A 17,230-nucleotide genomic window follows, 5' to 3' on the forward strand; every position below is an offset into this window, starting at 1 on the left:
TATACCCTCCCTTCACAACGTCCTTAGGAAGGTGTCATACACTCCCTTCACAACGTCCTTAGGAAGGTGTCATACACTCCCTTCACAACGTCCTTAGGAAGGTGTTATACCCTCCCTTCACAGCGTCCTTAGGAAGGTGTCATACACTCCCTTCACAACGTCCTTAGGAAGGTGTTATACCCTCCCTTCACAGCGTCCTTAGGAAGGTGTCATACACTCCCTTCACAACGTCCTTAGGAAGGTGTTATACCCTCCCTTCACAGCGTCCTTAGGAAGGTGTCATACACTCCCTTCACAACGTCCTTAGGAAGGTGTTACACCTCTCTTCATGGGGTCTCTGAGATAGTGTAAAACCTTGCGTTTGCGACGGCCTGTTTCTTGAAAGTCATGCTGTTGTCTAAAACCGTTTAGCTGAAGATGATTAAAGATAAAAACAAGTTTAGAAAGTCATAAGAAGCTACATAATTGTTAGCATGAGAGTTTGCATGCCTTTGTTATATTGTAAAGATTACCTGCTATTTATCATATTAAAGATGGGATTTTAAATCAATGAAGCTAAAACTTTGATTGCTTTGATACAAGTTTATTTACTGATTTCACGAATAATCTATCACAATCTGATCTACAAATATTACTATGCAATTATTTTCGTACGTGCAGGATATTAATTATACAAAAGCTCTTCTCTAATTCTCGAGTTCTACCTGTAATTGAGAGAAACACAGGTCAAATAACGTGAGGCTGTTGAGTATGTTTTTTACACCAAAGTTGGACGAAACTTCGTCAAACTTGTCGAGATCGTTTGCAATGTCATCATCAGGTTGACTGATGCTTTTCTTTAAGTCCTCCAAAAGAAATCTAAAGGAAATCAAATGACGTTTGTAGTGCTTCAATGCTTCAGTAGCACCTTATAATGTGACGTGGTGTTTTAGACAAAATGAACGTAGTTTAAACACACAACAAATTAAGCCACATTACTTTAAAGATTTTAGTGATTCTTTAGTCGTCCCAACGTCATCTTTCTCTTTTAATTTCTCGGCCATCCTTTCAACAGAAATAAAATTTTTGTTTGCGTTGTGTACATCCTTTAACAACCAGCTTGTCTCTTCTTGATCCAAAGATTTGAAAATTTGATGGCAACTGGTTTCCTGGTGCGTTAATGGTAAAATCTCCAATTTCTTCGTGGGACTACAATCTTCTGTTTTTCGTCGTTTTGATTTGACGAGAATGGACTCTTTGCAGGCTGATGCGACCCTTTCTATATCGTCTGCAGTACATCTGGTCAGTGGCCACTCTACTGGAAGTGATCTTTTAGAAGGGTTCATTTTCAATTTCTAAGAGGAGAAAATTGCATTAAATGTCGTGTTTGTATCTTCGCTCACTGTCGGGTCGGCAAATTAACATTAGTGAGTTCCAGTGCTAGTCACGTATTATTACTTCTATTCATATGAATTGAAACTAATTTAAAATATTGGCCCTGGCGTCTTCAAGGCGTTTACTATTCATTTCAGCGAAGGTCAATTTTTATATGAATAATAATTTTCGTGTTGTAAACGCTCTTTCCGTTCAACAATCCATTTGATCAAGGGTTTTGTTTAAAAGCATTAACCAACTCCATTTTATATTGAAATGTTTCTAGTCATTTCGCTTAAGATTGAAATAGAAAAATGCAACTTTTGTGGTTAAATTGTGGTAATTAACTAAATGATGAGAACTTCTTAACGCAAGTAGATATTTCGAGAAATGAAATATAAATGTGGTTTCATGTGTTGTTTTTGATGCATTCTCCCACCTTTCATTCAACATCACTTCGCTAAGTCTCTTATCTCTATCATGTTATTTGTTTACCCTTTTTTTACCTCGTGATTACATCAACTGGCAGGTCCTTTGGACTCACATCTTTACCGACTCTTTATAGACCCGTCATGTGTTATTTACCAGAAATATTCGCTACTGCTTTTTCTCAAGTTTCGTTTCCATCAAAAATGATGTGTGTTTTTACTAGTGAGAGCTTTTTAACGGTGCTTGAGTCTAGAACAATGTTTGGTCTCTACATGTAGTAATGGCAGGTTGTCAGTCTGTCTGACATTATTCGTGATAAGTAACTACTAAAAGAAATCATACCTGTGATAACTATTATCTTAACTACTAAGTTTTATAATGAACGAACCTCCACTGGTCGTGACGTTTCAGTTAATATTTTATTCTGGGATATTTTTAGTTATTTCAATACGATGACGATTGACGATGAAATCTCCTCCCCCCCGTCTCTAGCAGTACTTGTTTTGTAAATTCAAATGATTTAAAATGAGAAATTACCGAAGCATTAAAACCACAAGTTATTTAAAAATTGTGCAATATACAATTTAACTTTCTTACATCTTTTGCTTCAACATGTTTTTTCATACTCACGTTGAATGTCAACATTCTAGCACATTTATGAAGAGTTATTGTTTTGTGATTATATACCTTAACGAGTGACAGTAAACATGATCATTAAGCTTTGCGTGATTTGCATATCGATTGACCTCCAAGTTTAAAGAATGTACTCTCTCCTTCATTGATTTAAAGGGAACGTTCTGTATTGTTATTTGGCATAAAGATTGCCAAACACACAACACGATATAAATATGTCTATTGTATTTGCTATTTTGTCCAACATTACACGATAAATATTATATAACTTAAAAAACGCTTTTTTGCAATGCTTTCTCGAAGCAGGGGGCTTGTACTGAACAATGACCGACATTGCAGACCTTAACTTCATTGTATAACACATCCACCTCTTCTCATCACTGTTTTATTATCCTGAAAAATTGTTCAAAAATTTTATACCTTTACTTGTTTTTTTTTTGTACTGAGTCCAGAATCTTTCACAATAGTTTCTTTTGTCAACTCTTCATTTGAGTCTGTTCGTTGTGATGTACAAATTGTTGCATATTTTACGCCTGTATGAATATTCTTTATTTGAATACTAACCATGAAACATCTGCTATCTGATTGGTTAGTATCCGTGTACTAACAACCAATGGTACAGCCGCAAATTAGTAATTGTTTGTTTAGTCAAGATGTTTGCCTTGCATGAATGCTCCATTACCCAGATTTGAGATATTTTACCGCTTGACTGTCTATGATCTTATGACTACCAAGTGTTCTTTATACTTGATATTAAAATGGCATTGCAGAGTTTGAAGTCGACCAATGTAGGCTGTTGTTGTTCAGTATTCTTTACCAAGGTCAATAGTCCATTCCATTCATTCGTTACATTTTTTTTCACGTTTTACATTCAATTTTTATCGTCTTCCATAAGCAAAGTTCCTTTTGTAGCTCGTACAATTTAGAATATAACTTTAAACAATATTTTCTCCCTGATTTAATTTATGTCTGATGTCTTCAGGAACTTGTTTGGTCTTGGAGACACCATAAATTAATGTTTTCTTTAAAAAAAGAATAGTAAACTTCAGTACTTTTACATTTGTACGATACTATGCTCGCCCTGATGCTCGTTATTATCCAACAAACCTCGTTGACTTCTTTTCCAATCGCATGACAAAATAAACCGAATCTAAATGCTCGTTTATATGGGGCGTGTCTTTGGTCATTCCGTTCGAATGATGAATAAAAACGCTCAAGTTTTCATAAACCATAAAAACAATGAATTTCATGTTTAAATTCGTATAACAACAACATCTATGCTTTGCAGTTTGCACGAAATTTATTGTTTCTACTCATTCTTCACATCAAAGCGCAATCTTCTAGTATTTTTACAAAGCTGTGCAAAATCATATCATTCCATCTAAACTATCTTCATTAGCAACACAAAGTTCATATACTCATATTAACTCGGACTCGTTTTATAAAATGATTCTATAATTTAACATCTACAGCGTGCATTGTATTCTCAGTGTAATTTACTATTCTTATAAGAAAATACTTAAGCCGAAGTGTACGATAACTTTTCCCTTCAGATATCTAATGAATTATTTGGTAGTCTTCTTGTACAGCAATTGCAAAGTCGATATAATTGACAATATTTTTTCAAAACGACCTTGGCCTTTCATTTGTCCGTCGTCGTTGAATATTTGAGAAACTATGTGGTTTATTTAGTGATTCCACCGTAAAAACTCGGTGAAATCAGTAAATAAACTTACAAACTTTCCCTCGTGTCTCTAGCTTTTACTTGTCACGATCTTTTTCTTAGAAAATTGAATGTCTTCATCAAATAAATCGAGATGATCTTCCTAAAAATAGCATGTCTAACAACGTAGAACAAATATATACATATTTATCTTTCAAAAAATTCAACTAAGTTACATTTGAGCATATATAATGTTATGGATCTACTTGCGTTGGGTTAAAATGACATTACAAATTTGCAGACATTATCAAACCTTAGTTCCTTACCATATTTCCCCCCTAAATCTTGAGGCGCTTTGCTTTTACTTTGCCAAAAATTGTACTGTTCACCATAATCTCTATGTAATGTTCTTTACTGCAGTGCATACTTTACCATAAGTATACTCGTATCCCAGTAAATATTTCTGTCATTTGTGGCCACATTATACGAAGCTAGAGTCATGCATCAATGTTTTCTCGTCCGATGGAAATGAATATTTAATGAACTATTCATTCTTCTTTATCAGTCATGAGGAAACACGTGCATCATGTTTCCATATTGGTTTTGCTATAGAGAATATTATCTTCCGCTCAACAGAGAGAAAATTCTTTCATTTCAATGTGTTTGGTGCTTCTTTTCTTCTCTTGTGGCCAAACGACATTCTCAGATTAAATGTATTCTTCCACTTTAGCAACACCTCAGATAATAGTTACATCCAGTAATATGAGTTAAATGAGGCGATATTGGTTTGAAATATATATTTCCTGTCGTTTCTTCTTTTCAAAATCATCATCCTTAGCAAACATTTGAGATATTTTAACTTGATCTTTTCTCACTGAACTTAATAGAAATATTTTGGCAGTCTTGCGATAACAGCATTTTAGATAACTCTTCATTCACCTTTTTAACCTTTTTTTGCGTTCAACGGATATTAAATCCACCAATAGAAGAGCTGACCTGTACCAAGTGCAACATCGTTAATCATTCCTCTAACCCTTGAAAATACCTGTACCCTCCCCCTGAAAATATAAGTGAACATTGATAATTGGTAAGGCGTGATGTGTGTGTTTGTGTGGTAAAATTTATAAATCGAAGGTAAGATCTTTGAAATTCTTTACTGAATGTTCTATATAATGGAGAGGATCTCAAATTACATCACAAGAGATTGCATATGTTGCGCTTCATTTGTCGTTTGAGGAAGGATGAGTTGCGCTCGCTCACTGAATAATGTTACTATAATCGGTCGCTTTTTATTAATCGCTGTGTGTCGTATATCCTGCTCATTTCATAAGGAATAATTCGTTCTATGGTTGAACCTTTACTTTTCTTGTACCATCAACATAACGATTGCGGAATATGAAAGATTTCGCTTCCATACAAACATTGCACAATTAAACGTAATTTGACACGCTCCAAAAGTTCTACAACTTGCCAATGTTTTAAATGTTATTTACTTTCAGGTATTACAATTTCATATCATGAGAAAGCTAAAGTTCATCGAAAAACGCAATTTGACAATGATTGCATTTTCAACCCGCATGTTTTTTATGGGTGTTGAATATGCCGTAATATTTCCTTCTGTATGGCTGTATTTGAAAATATTCCATGTACAATATTGGTATCTTGGATTGGTGCTGTCTGCTTATAACATGGTGGGTATTTTAAGTACAGCTATAGTCGGACGGTTAGCTGATATCACCCGTAAAGTAAAATGGATTTGCTTTTTATGGAACATTGCTGAAATTGTGGGAAACTTCATGTATTCCTTGCCATTTTGGGTGGGCTTTCCTCTGCTTGGTCGCATGATAGCTGGTTTTGGAGAAGGTTTCATCTCTGCAATGTGGGGTGAAATGACTAGAGTCACGACAAATGAACAACGTACACGCTTCTTCGCCATTTTGAAAGGATGCAATCTCCTTGGTGCTGCAGTTGGACCTGCTTTTAATCTTGTTTTACGCAATATTGATTTCAGTATTGGTTCGTGGTTTATTGACTACAGAACATCACCAGGTTTTGTGATGGGTTTTATTTGGATTGTTGTCTCTTTACTTATGATCTTCTGTGTTTTTGACTTATCGCTAGAACTACAAAACAATTATCATCTGCTTCACGAAGAGCCTCCCGTCAATCTAGAATCTTCTCAAGCAAAACAACTCAAGAAAAAGAGATCGAAAGATCACCGGAAATCTCCGAAGACGCAACCAATCAATCAGCCTGAAAAACGGACGAGTAAGAAGAAATATGTCCGTTCATTAGCAGACTCTCATCCTCCTCAGGAACCAAAAAAGACTCTGTTGTCTTTTGTCGAAGATGCTCTTGCCTTGAAAACTATAGGAAGTGATGGTGCTGCAAAATATGGTGTGGAAAATGATGATATAGGAGACATAAGTAATGTCCAATTTCGAAAAGATTCCATTGCATCCCATCATACATCACATGGTGATGAAGTAATTGTTGAATCTAATAAATCAACATTCGGCTCGCTTTCGGAGAATAGTCTGACGTCATCTGATAGTGAACCAGAAGAAGCTGTAGAAATTGCCGCCAAAGTATCATTCAAAGTCGCTATTTATGATATGTTTTCGAAAAGTCACGTTGTAGCTTTGATTTATCTTCTTTTCTTTATGTATGTACTTCATACTTGCCTTCAAGGTATCACCCCTTTGATTGCGGAAAATGAGCTGTCATGGAGTGTAAACCAAGTCAGTATTTTATATACCGTATGGGGAATGGAGATTATCTTAGTTCTTGTTATTCTTTGGTGGATTTCTCCTAAAATTTCCGACCGTGTCATCTTGCTGTCTGCCGTCGTATGTGGTTGTTTATCAACTCTATCCTTTATCATCCTCAGTTACTCCATCCCTGGAAGCAAACTCTGTTTATGTAGTTTTCTCATAACTATATTTCTCGCCGGTATAGGAATCTCAGTCACTGTTGTTGTAGGACGATCATTGGTCTCCAAACATACTGAAGCAGCCAATCAGGGACTTGTACACGCAATACTTACATCTTTTAATCGAATTGCAGGTTTGACAGGACCTTTGTTTGGGAGTAGTTTGTATACAGAAAAAATAGCAATGGCTTGGACACTAACTTTCGTCGAAGTTGTTGGTTTGTTGTTCCTGCTATATGTCTACAAGAAACTTAAAGTACATTAAATAGCCTATTTTGTTTGCGTATAGAATAAATTGCTTGAAAATTTAGTCATCAGATCAAGATTTTTTAAATATCATGTTAATATGATTGTAATGATTTTCAAGCATTCATTTGCTCTCCTTACAAAGAAACAGTCACTATGTTTGAACCTACAACATGTTAAATATATATCCGACGAAGTGTTATATGATGAGGCCAACAAAAGGTATTGTACAATGCTTTGGTCTTAAATATGCAAATATACGAGAAGATTCGTTGTTGATGTGCTGTTTTTGTTTTATATCAAACTCTATGCATGATAAAGTTACAAGTTGTAAAAATCAAACAGCTTTTTTAAAGTTCTACTACAATTTTAGCCAACGAAAAGCTTGACGAACTTCTTTTTAATAGTATCTATTATATATTATCTTTAATGCTTCGTTGGGTACATCTGTACCAGAGATTTTTCCATTAATGTTAACTGTATAGCTATTAGGTTTATAGCATATTTGACACAATTTCCATCTTTTGTGGTATTTTACTGACATTGCTGCCATTCAAAATAATGTTTACAAAATGTTTTTCGTTCTGTTTAACTTTTCATTTTCTTATAGTTGACCAAATCCTGTATTGGCTTTTATAGCTTTTCATTATCTGTCTATGTTGTTTTTTGCAATTAGTGGTTGTAGTACACAAGAGAGCCTACTGCGTAATGTTCGTGTTTCCAGACAGCTTTATCTTTTAGTGGTTAATCATCTGTGAAGGGTTAAGTGGGACAGCTGGGAGCCTGCGACATTCTAATTGTCATAAATATGAATCAATGTAATTTTCAGATAGTTCAATGATAATGTCTCGTTTTGTTACGATTTAAAACTTCCCATAAAACACATATTGGAAAATTTTTATCATTGCCGACCTTCTAAACGCATTCAAGAGTAAAGTCATTGTTATGCATTGATGACCACATTGATGAAAGATATTTAAATCATTACCCCTAAGACATAAAATGATCTTGTGTACCATTTAAATGAAACGAAACAGGAATTGATTCCACCTTTATGCCAAACTAGTGCATTTTTTTTAGTTTAGTGACGACTGAAGAACGGAAACATTCAAAGAAGGCTACGTGTTGTATGGTGCTATATTTAATTATGATATGTGGTACGCGCTCAAGCAAACATAATTAGATAATGAACGTCACGGGAGTTTAGTTGCATTGAATACATCGAATGCGATAGGGAGCTATTGAAATTTCTGGTTATTATATTAACAAAGCTTGCATGTTGAGTTTATTGTTTGTCTTCTCTTCGTGGCCGAATCATCATGACCTTGTGATCAAATCTGAAATTGTTATCTGGATAAATAAATCTACAAGTTTACATAGTTCACTTAAGGAAGGCAAGATTTAAAGGTAAGTCCTTAACGGGCCGATATATCATTATCAGAATTGGTTGATATTTGTAGATAATGTCTTTCTATGCATGATACATTGAATATTTTAGTTGTTGTTTCATGTGTTCCAAGTTGCGTTGTCAAACTGAGCATGAAGAGACGTTCACAAGATGTTTTATGACTAGAGATTATTAAGAGCCTGATGAACATTGTTGATCGTGTCATTACAGTTGACTGACTTTAGTATAAGTTGTGTACTCCATTCATAGTACATCTGGAACATATTGAAAATTTCTAATTATTTGAAGCCAAAATTGTCATGTTAAACTTACAATGTTTCTTGTTACTCTGGTTGATGAAGATTGTGATTGTATTCCCAAATTAATCAAAGCAACTCATTGTAATAAATGCATTTGTTCAGGACCTATTATTTGTGAAATTATTATGCTTAGAATGAAATTGAAATGTTCTTATTTTAAAACGCTTTCTTTCTCAACTGAGAAAGTTGTTATCTTAGCAAAGTGGAACTGACTCAGTTTTTTATCTGTTGTTCGTAGTTTGAATCAACTTGTATCACGATGGCGTCTTGTGTTGTTATGTGTTTGGGTGATAGTAGAAATTGGAAACTAAAAAGAGAAAGTAATGAAATAAAAATAGACTCGGGGAAAAGAAGAAAAGTTGAAAATGTACGCGATGAGAAAAATCATAGAATGTCTCAAACTTACAAGAAACCGCTCTCAGATGTAACCAGTAATCATGCACAAGAAAAAATGAGTACTTTAACTGAGTCATCTCAAGATGTCCTTGGTGGTAATATTGGAAAAGCTGCAACAGAAAACCTTGACGACAGCGAAACTGTTACATATGTTAACAACCTATTCAGCCCTGTGAACAAGTTACAAGCAATACCGTTGACGCTTGGCGAGCTTCGTAGAAGAAGCCAGCATCCTGAGTACTTTGGCCGGTCGGAGATGGTTGCCTATCTACGTCATTCAAAAACGACTGGAAACGATCTTGTGTCACGTTATGATCTTAAGACAAAAAAGAAAGGAAGCAAAGTCAATGTCCTGTCACGATTGTGCGAGAGAGAAGCACAAACTTTAGCCAGTGGCATTCACGACATCAACTGCGAGTACTTCCCCACTGATTTCGTTGTTGAAAAGATGAAAAATAAAATGGAAGATAAAAAAGTGGATGAAAAAAATGTGATAGTTGATGTAGAGTGTGAAGATAGGAAGAAAACAGTCAATAGTACCATGTGAGTGTTTTTCATTTTTTTATGTTTTTATTTGTAAGAATTCTTTCGTTGTATTGATTTGTTTTATCTCTTACGCAGTACAATGTTGCAGAACTTAAGAAAATCACTTGAAGAACCTGATGAAGACATAGCTGAAGATCTTAAAATATTTGACAGAGCTACACACACTTTTGGTTCTCAAAATATCAACAATCACATAAACTTCATTGTCAACTGCCTCACTCAACTTCATGAAAAACTTTGAAGAGTTAAAGCAGTTTCAAACTTTCATGGGATAAAGGAGTTAATGCATCAATTTTTTATGCAACAAATTGTGTGAAATTCACCCAGAAACTGGTCCATAGACCTTATTTTCTATCTAACATATTGCAAATTTATTTTTTATTGATGATAATGTTGCAGATATTGCACATTAAAGGGGAATATTTTGAACATTAAACATAATTAATATGCAAATTAATATGAAAAATATGCAAAATTAAACACATCAAAGACTTGTATTTTGTGACCCAGGTAATGCCAACCTACATTAAAGCTAGTTATACAAATGTAGTTTTATAAAATGTATAGCAAGATTACATTGGATTTATCACAAACAATGTGTGACATTGCAATTGAAAAACAATCGGATACAACATATTTCATATATTTTGAAATGTCATATAACAAAGATGAAGGAAAACATTTCAGCACATTTTACGATGCAGAATTCTTTAGGGAACTGAGCATATCTAGTGGAAGAGGGAAGATTATGGTTGAATTTTTCTCAGCAGAAATAGCACTCAATGTTTGAAGATATCTCAATTGAAGAGCCTGAGGAGACTCTGCAATCACTTCTGCTGCTTCTTTTAGAGCTCGTGATGCATTCATTTCTCCTTCAGCAGCAATCACCTTTAAAGTGAACATTACATTGAGTGTTTTCTAATTCATGGACTAAACATTCATTCTATAACCTTCAATAGATCATTTCACATACCTTTGCTCTAGCTTCTCTTGCTGCCTCAGCCTCAGCAGCCATTGCTCTTTGGAGATTCTGAGGCAGGCGTACATCTTTACTGGAAGCATTAAAGTGAAAATGTCAAAATAATACCCAAATTCTAGTTACAGTAGAACCAATCTACTTACACCTCAACTCTTTCTACTCTTACACCCCATGGGTCAGTGGGCTCATCAAGGTTTGCTTGGATAGCATGACTGATAGTCTCTCGCTCTGAGAGAATTTCACTCAAGCTTCGTGTGCCAAGAACATTACGTAAAGTTGTTTGAGCCAACAAACGAGTAGAGTTACTGGCATTCTCAACATTGGTAACAGACATTGTGGCATTATAGATCTTGTAGTAAACAACTGCATCCACAGCAACTGTCACGCTATCTTTGGTTAAGATCTTAAAATATCAATTGATAATAAACAACACATTTGTCTTTTAAAGGATGAAGACTGCTACAACTAGATACTTACTTCCTGTGGAGGTACATCAAATGAAACAACTCTAAGATCAACCTTTTTATACGAATCAATGCAAGGCAAGATGAAAAATAGACCTTGAAATAAACAATAAAAGTGATTTTTTCAATGCCTAAATTAAGGTAAAGTTCATACATTAAATCATAAAACATATACTGAGATGAAAAATAATGTAACTGTATAAGCCCTTGATATGTATGTGAATAGTAAAAACTTGTTACCAGGGCCCTTTGCTCCACCAGACATCAATCGACCGAGACGAAATATGACAGCCCTCTCATATTCTTGAACAATCTGTTTTGGGTATGAAAATGATAAATATTAAGCATATAAAAAATAACAGCACGTTGAATATGTACACCAATGAAATAATGTGTGAGCTATTTTACTAAGTTTGAGTTCTTTTAGGAAATTATCTTATTTTAATTTAAGTCAGATATTTATGGAGATGCAATACTTTTTGAAACACATACAAAGAAATCATAAATAATGCAAAAGTTTAAATAAATGTAATCAGCCAGATCAAAATCAAAACTATGCTAGGAATTACAATTCCTTTATGAACTTACTTTGAGACAAAACAGCAAAGATAAAGGGAAGGTACATATGACAAGAATGAATGAAAGAACTGTGAGTATAACAGCACATATTCCACTGCAGAAGCCTTCGTCTGGCCGATCTGAAATATTAATAATTTAAATGTCAGACATAATTAAAATATTTTAAATCTTTCATTCTATGTCAATTTTAAATACTTTGCAATTGCTTATAACCTCCAGCATTTTTCATTTCCATTTTGCAGTTTTAAGTACAAGAACAATATTCGAACATTTATTGCGCAATATTATTCACACCCAGCCTCTCCCTCCAGGGGGGTTAGTCCTATAAATGATTAACTCATACTTATGTGAATGATGTCGTAAAAATGTTTGTGAAATGCAACGTTAACTACTTTAGATAGCATAGCTATGAAAATGTTATTTATAAGAATATTTTCGCGATAAAAGTCACAAAACGATAGACTTTGAAAACATCATCTGACGTTCATGTTTGCGCAGGAAATCTTTGAATATGAAAACGCAAAGATTGAAGCTAGATAATAATTCAAATGTACAAATTTAGCGTAGCAATAAAAACAAATATTTAAAATCTATGTGTACAGTACAAATACAAACTCCAAGGATTTTATAATTGAGCACTTGCCACTTCGGAGGAAAGACAATGTATGTGACAGGTGGTCAAGTATGTCAAATTCTTCAATAAAAACACATGTATTACGTTTACCTTTAGCTGGGTTTATACTTTCGATGTCTTTCGTGTTCATACTTAAGTTATACACCAATAAAAAAAGAGAAAGTATTTCCTACGCAACAAGATTTTGTTTACACCACCAAACTTCGATGTGGAGGGTCTTGCCCTTGCAGCAACTTGCAGCTGCATTATGAATCATTTCACGCGTGTTGTCCACGCGTGTTAATACATTTACTCGCAACATGCGAGTTTTTCGCGAGATATCTCTTCGGACAGCGTTGAACAATGTCAAGAACAACTGCTTTAATAATTAGTTTAAAAATTAAATGATTTACATTAATGATATTTGATGAAATTTTGTGTACGTTTCAAGATAGTTTTAGTTTTTCTTTTCATAAATATTCTGGTGCTTCTTCTACTATTTCTCTACAAACCTGGAGAGCACCAACCAGTGCAAAGTAAGTAAGTGAATATATATGAAACCAGTTCTCATTTTAGTTATGAAAATATTGTGTTTGTGTCATATGTTATGCAACTGATAGCTTTCTCCACATTTAATATTTCTTCTGCTATTTTTAGATAGTGTTAACTATCCAGTTAGTGAAATATCTCTGACAATATTGATCTATGAATTTGGTGAGTGTGTTTTATATTGTTGACAGCAAATGTACATATATAAAACTGAATAATAACATATTTATCTTATTTTAGAGGAATTTGAGAATGATATTTATGGTACTCTTACTTCAATATCAAAAAAATTACCTCATCAAGTTACATTTGTTGTCACTAAAAAGTTACCTTATCCTCCATTAAACATTCCTGATGAAAATGTAAATGTATTTTACTACTTTGATAAAACCTTTTTGCTGTAGTCATTTTAGTCAATAAACATGTTGAAAGAAATGACAAAAAACTTTAGATAATTGTTCAAGAGCAGCCAGCTGGCAGTCCTAAAGAATGGGGTGAACCATCGCTGTAAGTGGAATGTTGTTTTTTTTATGTTTGTTAACCTGTCATTACATGTTTGTAAATGATGATTGTCCAGGTTAATAAGGTCCTGAGAAGGACTGTTTTTGTTGTTGTTGACTGACATTTTGACAACCTTAGCGGTAGTCATCTTCAGAGTTATTAACCTGGACGATCATCATTTACAAACATGTAACAATACTCCCGGGTTCAAACCATTTACTTTAACCTGTCGTTGTTATATCTGTTAAAGTTGTAGAGGAAATTATGTTTTTATCAGTGGGTTAGCCATCTTCTTATTTAGTACTGCTATGCAAATACTTTTGTGTGTATTTTTCACTATTTCTAACAAGTTAAAACAGACCTGTTGCAACTGTCAACTGCATCTTGCCCCCAATACAATATTATTACTGAGAAAGTTATTCCACTTTCTTTAAAATTTCTTGAGATGTTGATCTGTGTTTCTATTTAAGGTATGTTTTAAACGTAATCTTTACCATAAATGTTGATATTTCTATTTGTTTTAATTAAGCTATATAAAGACAAAGTATGTACTGATTTTACCTGATGCTACACGAATAGGAAATGCTAAAAAACTGGATAATATTATCAAGGATATTTTGGAGAGAGGAGATAATCCAAAGATTCTAGCTTTTCCTCTTGATAGACAATCAAAGTGTGCACAACTTACCGCTGATTTGAGGTAGATTTTTGGTCCTCATTCCATTGATATTGCAATTTCTAAAGTTAAAACATTTTCCTGCAAATGTGTTGATAGAAAATGGACACTTTCATTTGAAGACATACCACGTAAGTTCATTCATCCAGTAATTTGAAGTCTTTTTTTTTTTGATTTCCTTTTACATTAATTCCATATCTTATATAGATAATCGTGTTTGTGATGCTTTAACAGGCTCTTCTAAAATTGCATTGCTCCTATCAACTTTTTACTTTATGAAACTAAGTGAACCATTTCTTAGGCCTTTTCCTCAAGGTACAATCTTCATATTTACTTGTTTCATTTAATTTTCTAAACCTCTCTAGTTATCTTAGTACTAGCTAAATTTTACATAATGTTCATAGCACTGTTCATACAATTTGCTGTTAGAGGATGGAAAACACTTGTTATAAGAGAAGACATTTTCAAAATTGGCAAAGATTTATTCAGCAATCCACATCAAAGGTACTCTTTGTACATATATTATTCATTTGTATGGCATACTTCCTTTCTTACCAGAATACTCTTCGTCTTTTGTGCAACCTGATTTATTTGTTATGAGTTTATGTTTTTAAATATTTCTACAACTTCAACTTCAACACGTTTATTGAATCTCTTTTCTTTCTAGATGGAAATATGAACAAAAGAAAGAAGAAAGATTATTGTATTCCTATAAAAGGTGGCAAAACTGTCAATTTTCCCATGGCATTGATTTCAATCAGTTATATTTAGGAATTTTATAATTTATTAGACTTGGTGTGAAACTTGTATCTCATAATGGTGTTGAAAAGTGGTATGGCTGTAGGAAGGTAAATGATTGATTAGGTTGTAATGTTTTGTAGATTTTGAATCATAGTTTTACTTTTAAATTTGATTGCGTGTGTGTAATATAGGAAACGTCGCGTTGTTTTGGAACTGTTGTTGATGATATGCCAGAATATATTTACAATGGACAATGGACACCACCTTGTTGTATGAGTAAGTTAAAGATCATTACCTTCATTGTGCTAACGTTAGTTTCAACCATTGCTCTTTCATTATTTTCTTACCTAGGACATTTAAAGGAAACGATGCGTTATGTTTTTAAAATTTTTAACGAATGTGGCATTAGCTATTGGCTGGAGGTGTATCGTCTTCTGTATCTCTTTCGTTCTTCTACTATAGCTATCTAACTTTCCTCTTTGTGTAGGGTGGTAGCTTGCTTGGTGCTGTACGTAGTAAAGATATAATACCATGGGACTATGATGTTGATGTTGGTATTTATAAACATGATGTTATCAAGGTGTTATTCTTGTTTCATTCTATAAATTGTACTCTTAGTTATGAGCACTGACTATATAGGAAATTTATTTAGTGTAAGCAACTCCAGAAAATTGAAGAATCATCTCATAAGAAATACTTAGACAATGAAGGTTTTCTTTGGGAGAAAGCCAACGAAGGAGAATTTTACAGAGTTCAGTTTAGCGATATGAATCATTTGCATGTTGGTAAGTGTTATTTTCTCATATTTTTTAATCTTCTAATTCACAAAACATTTGTGTGCAAGAAATCAGAATAACATATTTTTCTTTAAAAATACCGAACATTTTTTGTTTAGATATTTTTCCATTTTATGAAAGAAATGGTACTATGACCAAGGATACTTGGTTTGAAACACATCGTCAAGATGCCGAATTTCCTGCACATTTTCTAAAACCTTTGGAAACTTTAGGTAGTAAAATAATTCTTACTATTGTTTTAGGAAACAGACCCATTGATATCTTTAGGTATATTGTTTCCACAAATACAGAATTTGCAGGTATTCAAGCTTCAGTACCGAATAATTATCGTGAATTTTTGGAAATGAAGTTTGGAAAAGGTGTTATAGAAAATCCACAGTTTCCAAATCCTAATAAAATCAAAGTGAGAGTATACCCTTTGTGATAATGTTTTAAAAAAGGCCGGAACTCTTTTAGATTTGGGTTTTAAAGTTATATCATTTCTACTTTAGAGAAAAAAGAAAAAGTTGAACACACAAAGAAAAACGTCGTTCGTTGTATTAAGATATGCTAGAACAGTTTCAGTGAATGAAAGATTATGGTATCTATGTAATTTTTATGTAAATATTCATTCCATTTCCACCATTGTCTTTCACGTCAATGATTTTGCATTTGATGCAGTGGTTGAACATCTTGATAAAACAGGCCCAACGCTTGCTTGAATTCGTTCAATTCTCTTTCAAGATTTGCTGAAAATGTAAAAAATGATGACAAAATCTGTTTGTATGAAGAAAAATTACGCGTTATTTTTGACTTACATATTCTGTCTAGTACAGCGAATATTTCCTGGAGCTTGTCTTGGATCGTTTTGCTATTTTCCTCATAGATGCCTACCAAAGTCTCTTCGATAATGTTTCCTGTATTTGCTGCTTGTACTTCTAAAGCCTTTCGCACATCTGAATGACAATTATAAATATTGACTTATCGTAAATTTTTGTTATTTTTATGATGTTTGAAAAGTCCTTTTACGGTAAAGACCTGCCAGTGTATCAGCATCCCGTTTTCTTTTCGCATTTATATCGTCCACAAATTGTTGTGTGTTTCTTTGAAGATTGCTGTGACTGTAGAGCAATGGTGCTGGGCTTTTGGATGAAAATGCAGCATGTATTGTTTTCGCGTTTTTATGCTTATGGGATTCGTTTCTGCAATGGATAAATAGCGAGATAATGACCCAAAGTATTTATCTGACCTAACGTTTGTCTGCATGTTTAGCTTTAGTACCTGTTTGGTGTTGTTGGTTGGCTTTTGGAGGGTGCATTTTCCAAGTTGAACGATTCTTCATTGCTTTGCTTAATTACACCAAATTCTTTGGTTTGTTTTTCATGCTTCAAATCCATATTTCAGCGAGTTTCCGGCTGACCTTGCTACATGAAACTACTGTACGGAA

General features: G+C 33.8%; 4 protein-coding genes and 1 long non-coding RNA gene across 8 annotated transcripts; 3 read left to right on the forward strand and 2 right to left on the reverse strand.

Annotated features, from left to right (window-relative positions):
- Positions 1-190: 190 nt before the first annotated feature.
- LOC124438347 lies at positions 191-550 on the forward strand. The gene is made up of 2 exons (XR_006946058.1): positions 191-241; positions 312-550. It is a non-coding gene; the product is annotated as an uncharacterized LOC124438347 (long non-coding RNA).
- A 17-nt stretch (positions 551-567) lies between these two features.
- On the reverse strand, positions 568-3,070 carry LOC124438346. Its single transcript, XM_046988412.1, has 3 exons — positions 2,836-3,070; positions 979-1,334; positions 568-858 (listed from the first exon to the last, which is right to left on the reverse strand). The coding sequence occupies exons 1-3, from the start codon at positions 2,980-2,982 to the stop codon at positions 687-689; spliced, it is 675 nt and encodes a 224-aa protein (XP_046844368.1). The 5' UTR covers positions 2,983-3,070; the 3' UTR covers positions 568-686.
- A 2,073-nt stretch (positions 3,071-5,143) lies between these two features.
- LOC124438356 lies at positions 5,144-10,498 on the forward strand. 3 transcript variants are annotated; one of them, XM_046988423.1, is made up of 6 exons: positions 5,144-5,212; positions 5,578-6,127; positions 6,200-7,478; positions 8,337-8,663; positions 9,202-9,902; positions 9,981-10,498. In XM_046988423.1, exons 2-3 carry the CDS (start codon positions 5,596-5,598, stop codon positions 7,273-7,275), a joined length of 1,608 nt encoding a protein of 535 aa, XP_046844379.1. In that variant the 5' UTR covers positions 5,144-5,212; positions 5,578-5,595; the 3' UTR covers positions 7,276-7,478; positions 8,337-8,663; positions 9,202-9,902; positions 9,981-10,498. The 3 variants fall into 3 exon arrangements, with proteins under 3 accessions (XP_046844379.1, XP_046844377.1, XP_046844378.1); XM_046988421.1 differs by having other exon boundaries at positions 5,578-7,478; XM_046988422.1 differs by lacking the exons at positions 8,337-8,663; positions 9,202-9,902; positions 9,981-10,498 and having other exon boundaries at positions 5,578-7,535.
- LOC124438357 (mechanosensory protein 2-like) lies at positions 10,381-12,809 on the reverse strand. Of its 2 annotated transcripts, none has more exons than XM_046988424.1 (7): positions 12,652-12,809; positions 11,937-12,046; positions 11,589-11,661; positions 11,362-11,444; positions 11,028-11,287; positions 10,879-10,957; positions 10,381-10,793 (listed from the first exon to the last, which is right to left on the reverse strand). In XM_046988424.1, exons 1-7 carry the CDS (start codon positions 12,689-12,691, stop codon positions 10,599-10,601), a joined length of 840 nt encoding a protein of 279 aa, XP_046844380.1. In that variant the 5' UTR covers positions 12,692-12,809; the 3' UTR covers positions 10,381-10,598. The 2 variants fall into 2 exon arrangements, with proteins under 2 accessions (XP_046844380.1, XP_046844382.1); XM_046988426.1 differs by lacking the exon at positions 12,652-12,809 and adding an exon at positions 12,123-12,177.
- A 231-nt stretch (positions 12,810-13,040) lies between these two features.
- LOC124439339 (fukutin-related protein-like) lies at positions 13,041-16,579 on the forward strand (the record flags this gene model as incomplete). The annotated part of the gene is made up of 17 exons (XM_046989563.1): positions 13,041-13,080; positions 13,198-13,254; positions 13,330-13,451; positions 13,541-13,596; positions 14,120-14,290; positions 14,366-14,397; positions 14,474-14,581; positions 14,671-14,770; positions 14,934-14,984; positions 15,057-15,114; positions 15,199-15,283; positions 15,359-15,429; positions 15,495-15,587; positions 15,660-15,792; positions 15,903-16,016; positions 16,095-16,213; positions 16,296-16,579. Coding segments are annotated over 17 exons (1,620 nt in total), but the record flags the coding sequence as incomplete, so codon positions are not given.
- Between the last annotated feature and the right edge of the window lie 651 nt (positions 16,580-17,230).

The sequence above is a fragment of the Xenia sp. Carnegie-2017 genome, unplaced genomic scaffold, assembly GCF_021976095.1.
Source record: "Xenia sp. Carnegie-2017 unplaced genomic scaffold, XeniaSp_v1 HiC_scaffold_19, whole genome shotgun sequence".
Taxonomy (NCBI): Eukaryota; Metazoa; Cnidaria; class Anthozoa; order Malacalcyonacea; family Xeniidae; genus Xenia; species Xenia sp. Carnegie-2017.

Bases quoted from the DNA above. Each gene is read 5' to 3' on its own strand.
- LOC124438346 (XM_046988412.1), bottom strand. From the start codon at position 2,982: ATGGTTAGTATTCAAATAAAGAATATTCATACAGGCGTAAAATATGCA. The intron at 1,335-2,835 runs GTATAAAATTTT...TTCTCCTCTTAG, and splicing joins CAAAAAAAAAACAAGTAAAG to AAATTGAAAATGAACCCTTC. The intron at 859-978 runs GTAATGTGGCTT...GATTTCCTTTAG, and splicing joins GAATCACTAAAATCTTTAAA to ATTTCTTTTGGAGGACTTAA.
- LOC124438356 (XM_046988421.1), top strand. From the start codon at position 5,596: ATGAGAAAGCTAAAGTTCATCGAAAAACGCAATTTGACAATGATTGCA.
- LOC124438357 (XM_046988424.1), bottom strand. From the start codon at position 12,691: ATGAACACGAAAGACATCGAAAGTATAAACCCAGCTAAAG. The intron at 12,047-12,651 runs GTAAACGTAATA...TTAATATTTCAG, and splicing joins AAGTATAAACCCAGCTAAAG to ATCGGCCAGACGAAGGCTTC. The intron at 11,662-11,936 runs GTAAGTTCATAA...TACCCAAAACAG, and splicing joins CTTTGCTGTTTTGTCTCAAA to ATTGTTCAAGAATATGAGAG.